Below are 6755 nucleotides of genomic sequence, written 5' to 3' on the forward strand. Positions count from 1 at the left end.
CTCGCTTACAGGTACGTAACTAAGTCGTTCCAAAAAGTTAAAAAATTCTGTCATAGATTAAAAAAGACGAAAAAAGACCTTTAAAAATACAAGAAATAATGACAAGAAATAATGAAAGTGTGGCGTCAGTACCTTAAAATATCCTGGTATACACGCAGTCAGACTAAATGGACCATCCTTTGCGAGATCTCACAATAGACTGACAAAAATTACGGTGGGACGACAACGTTCGGAGTGACAAACAACAGTTTGATTATTCTAGTTTTGACATTTTATCGATGACGGTCATATACATATCTGGTAAGCATTCTGTGTCTGTTTGTAAATTAAGGCTATTTACTTGTCTTTTTATGAAAATCATCTCTGACAACAACCGTTTTTGGAGAAACGGTTCGCTATCTAATATTTCCACCTCCTCCCAATTAAAGTTATGGTTAAAATTTATCCTATGATCGGTAACAACTGAATGAACCGTGGTGTTGCGATTTATATGATTCCGGTGTTCAGAAATTCTTTTTGTCAATTGTCTACGTGTCTGTCCTACGTAGGAAGCATCGCAATTCAAACAATTAATCCTATATACAACATTCTTGCAAAGAGATTTTGGGGTGATGTCTTTGTGTGTTTTTATATATTTATGCAGTTTATTGAGACTAAAATAAGATAATTTAACATCGAGGTCTTTTATGATATCAATAAACCGTTCAGATATGGAAGGAATATAAGGAATTGTAAAATAAACAGTCCTAGGTTGGTCCTCTGCATTAGTATTCATTTTTTCATATTTTGAATTGTTGATTAATAATTTGAGCCGGTGATGGATAGTTTGGAAAATAAAACGCAAAGGATAGGAATTATTAAGCAGAATCTGTATAATAAGGTTGATGTTTTTTGAGTGAAACCTGGGATGAGACAGTAAAAATGCTCTATCTAAGAGACCGATAACCGTGCCTCTTTTCTGACAAAGTGGATGTTGAGAAAGAAAATTCAAATATCTGCCAGAAAACGTCTCCTTATGGTACCAATCATAAATAATGCGGTTGTTGTCTAAAAACATTGTTATGTCCAAAAAATTTAAGCTGTTATTTAAACCGGTTTCGACTGTAAATTGTAAGTCTGATTTCACTAGATGTCATCTCGTTGTTTACGAACATTCCAATAGAGGCAGCAATGGATAGTGTATCAAAAAGATGGGATTTTATATGTGCGAATTGTGACATCCCCAAAGCGGAATTTTTACTAGCAATCGAATTTGTCTTGAATTCCACTTTTTTCACCTTTAATAAGGTTTTTTACCAACAAACATTTGGCACACCTATGGGCTCACCATGCAGACATAGTGTTGCAAGATTTAGAAAACAGAGCTCTTTCAACTCTGAAATTCACACCATCTTTTTATTTTAGATATAAATATAAACTTAAAAATATAAAACAAAACATAAACATTCAATCGTTAAAACATTAAAACTTTAAATACTTTAAATACTTTAAATACTTAAAAAATACTTAAAACTATAAAACCTTAAATACCTTGAAATTAAATTTGAATTGAATTTGAAATTATAAATTGTGAATTGTTAATTTCTTAATCTTTCTCTTTTAGTCTTTCAAAACTTTGTATCTTTTATAATTTTTTATAACCTTTCCATTTAACTAATCCATTTAACTATCTAGCCTTCTTCCTTTCCTTGTTTCTTTCCTTTTTCCTGTTCAATCCTTCTCATTACCTCTAGTCTTTTTCCTTCTTCATTCAAAAATTCACCGATTTGTATATCATTCCTTGTCGCATAACACTCCCTTAGCATGTGTGTTATACTCTCTTCCTCATTTTCATATATTCTGCATATCTTATCCTCTGTTTCCTTTCAGTATTGGTCTGCTTTCATCTCATGATTTCCTTCTTCTCTCTTCCTTCTTATCTCTTCTTTTTCTATTCCTATTATTTTTAATAATGTTCTTCTTGTCTCTTGTCATTTGCTCTCTTCTCTTTCCCTTCTTTCTTTTTCCAAGTCTTTTATATATTCGATTACTATTTTCTTTTCCGAATTTCTTGCCTTTTCTTCATATTTAATAGCTTTTCTTATTGCTTCTAATCTTAGTTCTATCATTTTCGTCTCTTCTACTAAAATATAGTTTGGCGTTCTCCTATCCAAACCTAATATCCACTTGACGTATTTTCTTTTAATCCTATCCAGCCCAGCCTCGTTCTTCCACCCTCAAATTTCTGCCCCATACAGCACCACACTGTCTACTAAAGCATCAAACATCTTTAATCTTCTTCTATAGTTGTTCTTAAAAAGCTTTTCTCCTATACTCCAAATCTTTTTCGTAGCAATTGTCGCTCTCTTAAATCTTTCTATCACCTGTTTTTCCGCTCCCTCGTTCTTTTGCATTATGTATCCTAAATATTTTATTTCCTTGATCTCCTCTATGCTTTCTTCTCCCCATTTCCACTTTCTTTTCTTTTTCTTTCCTCTTCCATTTTCAAATACTATTATCTTTAATCTCTCTGAGCTTAGAACCAACCCCCTTTTTTCTAAATATTTTTTAAATCGTTTCAGCATTCCTTTTAATCCTTTAATTCTTCCTCGCTCTTCGCCAAAAATGTCGTCTGCATACATCATCGTCAAAAATTTTTCTTTTCCTGTTGTCATTCCTCCTGTCTGTTCCATCTTCATTTCATGCTCCACATCCGCCACATATATATTGAACAATGAAGGATGGACACTTCTGTCGCACCCCCTTCTCTTTCCAAAAATCTTCTGTCTGTCTGTCTCCTACTTTCACTATATTTATCGTCTTCCTATATGTTTCCACAATCCTTCTTCTTAAGTAATCCTTTACTTTTATTTTCTCCATTTTTTTATTTAACTTCTGTCTATCCATTTTGTCGAATACCGCCTTAAGATCCGCAAAAAACACAAATATCTTTCCTCCTTTCTTCCTTAGTTCTTTATTTATTAAACATATACACCGCATCCATTGTTTCTCTTCCCGCTCTGAATCTAAATTGTGTTTTCTGTAATTTCTTATCCATTGCTTTTATTAATTTCTCATTCAAAATACCTGCGTAAATTTTCTAAGTTATATCCATCAATGTTACTCCTCTGTAATTTTTTACCTCACTTTTCTCATCTTTTTTGTAAATCGGTCTAATTATTCCTTTATTCCAGTCTTCCGGTAATTTTCCTTTTCTCCATATATTGTTTAATAACTTCCAGAATACCTCTCTTATCTCCTTTGACATATATCTCCACGCCTCATTTTCTATACCGTCCTTCCCTGCCTTTGCCATTTTTAATCTCTTCAGCTGTCTTATCAGTTCTTCCTTTGTTATATCCAGGATCTCTTCTTCCTTCTCTTCCTCTTCTTCTTTCCTTTCTTCCAATTCTAGTATTACTCTTCTCTTCGTTCCTTCTAATAAGTCCATGAAATAATTTTTCCAACTTTCTAATTTTATATCTTCATCAATTCTTTCTCTCTTCTTGCCGTATTTGTTTACATAATTCCATGTCTCCGCTTTTGTTCTAATATTATTTATCTTTTCTTTTTCTTCCTTTTCATGCCTCTTCCTCTCCTCTTCGCACCATATTTTATAATCTCTTCTTTTTCTGACATATTCTTCACGGTTGATCTTACGCTTCTTTATCCTCCTTAACATTTTCCTTAAATACCTTTTTTCTCTCTTCCATTCTTTACTATGCCATTCTTTTTTTCCCAGTCTCCAAAATCTTCTTTTTTGTTTTTATAATTGAGCTTTTTATCTTCTCCTTCAGCTCCTTCCAAATATTCTTATTCTTTATTTACGTGCTTTTTCATTCTTCACATTTTTCATGATAATTTTTTATTCCCTCTTCTGTCCAATTACTTTTTTCTATTATTTTAGTTGTTCTTTCCTGTCTTATTACATTCGTTTTCGGTCCTTTCAATTCCACTTCCAATGATACATGGTCTGATTCCGTTCGATCTCCTTCTATTATCATTTTAATATTTTCTTCAGCCTTTTCATTTGCTACCGCATAATCCACTATTGATGCTCCCTATTCACCAATGTATGTCCATTCTCCTTTTTTATTATAACTTTCATCCTCTTTTTTTTATTTTATTTACTAGTATTTTTCCTTCTCTATTTACTACCTTATCTATTGAGTTTCTTGTTTCTCTTACTTTTCCATCTTCCTCTCTCACTAGTCCTCCCTCATTTTCCGTTCTTGCATTAAAATCTCCTTTTACTAGATTTTCTTCTTTCTCCTTTCGTATTTGTTCCCTTATTGTCTCCATGGTTTCTTCTACATTTTGACTGTATACAGTAATTATTCTCTATCTGTTTCCGTTATACCTGAATTTTATCTCCACTGCTTGATAACTTATATTTCTAATGCTTACCTCTTGCAAACTCTTATTTACAGCTGTAATGATTCGCCCTTTTGTTCTTCCTTTTTTATTCTCTCTTCTTGCCGGCATACAACTCTAAATTTGCTTGACACTCTTCCTCTAATTTTCTTCCAATCTTTTTCGTCTATCCAAGTTTGGTAAACCTGCAGAAAAGGGGACCCCCCTCGTATGATCTTGACTTTGACATATGTTGTCAAGGTCATCATCCTGACCTTCAAAAGGTCATAGCCGTCGCTCGTAGTTTATTAAAAAGTTACTAACAAAATAAGTGTTATAGGTACAATTTATATTTTTGACACTGTATAGATAGAATCGCAAGCATATATGAATAGCCATAACAATACCGTTTACTTTTTCGTTACAAGCGAGCGCTTTATATATAAACAGAAATGTTATTACAAGAATTACCTTCAGTATTTTTCGTATTTATACACGGTTGCGTGGAAGGTTGTAAACCCATGTGAAACCTCACTTCGCGTTATAAAGTATATGCGTGGAGGCAGCGTGTTTTTTTTACTAATCCCCTCAAAACCATACAATTTTTGTTCAAAACGTTTTTCTCTAAAATGCTTAGTTTTTGAAAGAAAAGGGGTGTACGGGTGGTCTAGGACACCCTGTATATTTTCATATATTCTACTTTTACTTTATTTCCCTTCTCTTTGTCCTCTCCTGCTAGTGCCCTTGCTAGTGCTTTCCCTGTATTTCTCTCTCTTCTTTCGTCAAATCATCTTCTATCCATATGCCTAGCCTTAAATCCTTTTTCCTATTCATTACCTCTCTCTTTTACTCCTAACTATCTAAATTTGCTATTACGATCGCCTTGTTCTCTTCTATTTTTATCTTGTATGCCTTTTTCATTTTCACTTTTGTTTTTAAATTTTCCTTTACACAAATTTTCTCCACCTCTTTTTCCATATTTCCGGTTGTCCATTTTACTCCTTTTATCACTGTTATTTTTACATTCCCTTTCTCTCTTCTCATTAATCTGCTCCAAGTCCGCTATTCTCCGCTTTAATTGTTCTTTTTCCTCGTTCCACATTTTCTTTTCTCTTTCCTTCTCCTCTTCCCTTGCCATTCTATCCTCCGCTAATTCTTTCCTAATTTTTTCCATTTGCTCTACTATGAATTCTTGCATCTTTACGTACATGTTTTCTATTATTTTCTCCAAATTTCTCGCATATTTCTCCCCTCCAAATTTCTCCCCTCCTCCTACCCACTCATCCGGTATCTTACCTTCCGTCTGAGCCCTCCTTTTACATGACCTAAGGTTATATAAAAGAAGGTTAAGTCATGAGCCTTTCGCAACTCATAATGCAATGGAAAGAATCGATTGTGTGCAGCTATTGAAAGGAGATACTAAATATTGAAAAGAGATGCTAAATAAGGCAAACTATGTTATTGGCTCTCGCGGTCTTTCGCAATGCATCATGGGTTGCGCAAGTAAATATATTAAATATAATAATTTAACCTTCTTTTATATAACCTTAACACAATCTTCTCGCCAATGGTGCCATCTGTCTCCTCTTTTTCTCAACTACTGGTGTATTTCTCTTTCCTTCTTCTTCCCCGTTCTTCTTCCCCTCACTTCTTTGTTGTTACTTTTCTTTTCCTTTTTTCCTATATTCTCAACTCGTTTACTTCTTTCTTCGTTTCTCTATCTTATCTTCTCTCAACAATAACCGTCCACTTTCCTACCTTAATGTTCTACTAACTAACCATACGTGTACTCTCCGCCACTTCGTAACCGCAATCAATTTATCTTTTGTTGTGAATTGCTATTAAATGCGATTTCCTTTAATTGTAGCAACATACGAAAGCCGAGGAGCGTGTACAGCGACATCTATCTATGGATACTGAAGAAACGGATGAAGGTGACGAGGAAAACGTTTCTGATGTTCCTTTGAATTTGGTGGCAACTTCACTTTCAGAGGAGACGCACTAAGAAAGATCTTGGGTTTATCATCTAGGTATGCTAACGAAAACTTTCTAAGACGGTGTAGTCGTTTTTCGATGACGTACGTTCACTCCGAATGAATGTCCATATCTTGGCAAACTTTCCCAGTAATTTTTCTCGAAAAATTATTTATACCGGGGATTGTAACAATGTTCCGCGAAAGATAGTCGGCAAACTCACGCCACGACACAGCGTGCATAATGGAACGAGATGATATTAATTACGCAGTATTAATTATTCAAGATGTACATACACACACACACACACACACAAACACAGAGAGAGAGAGGAGAGAGAGAGAGAGAGAGAGAGAGAGGAGAGAGAGAGAGAGAGAGAGAGAGAAACACACAAACACACACACACACAAATTATTATTTTTCTAACCGGTTCTCTTATCACATGGTAA

At 34.2% G+C, this 6755-nt stretch overlaps 1 protein-coding gene across 1 annotated transcript in view; it reads left to right on the forward strand.

Annotated features, from left to right (window-relative positions):
- LOC115244741 overlaps positions 1-6633 on the forward strand; it is a 48644-nt gene extending 42011 nt beyond the window's left edge. The window contains 1 exon segment of the mRNA XM_029822666.1: positions 6200-6633. Coding sequence (XP_029678526.1) covers positions 6200-6337 — 138 coding nt within the window. The 3' untranslated portion in view covers positions 6338-6633.
- Positions 6634-6755: the final 122 nt, after the last annotated feature.

The sequence above is a fragment of the Formica exsecta genome, unplaced genomic scaffold, assembly GCF_003651465.1.
Source record: "Formica exsecta isolate Colony F162 unplaced genomic scaffold, ASM365146v1 scaffold845, whole genome shotgun sequence".
Classification (NCBI taxonomy): Eukaryota; Metazoa; Arthropoda; class Insecta; order Hymenoptera; family Formicidae; genus Formica; species Formica exsecta.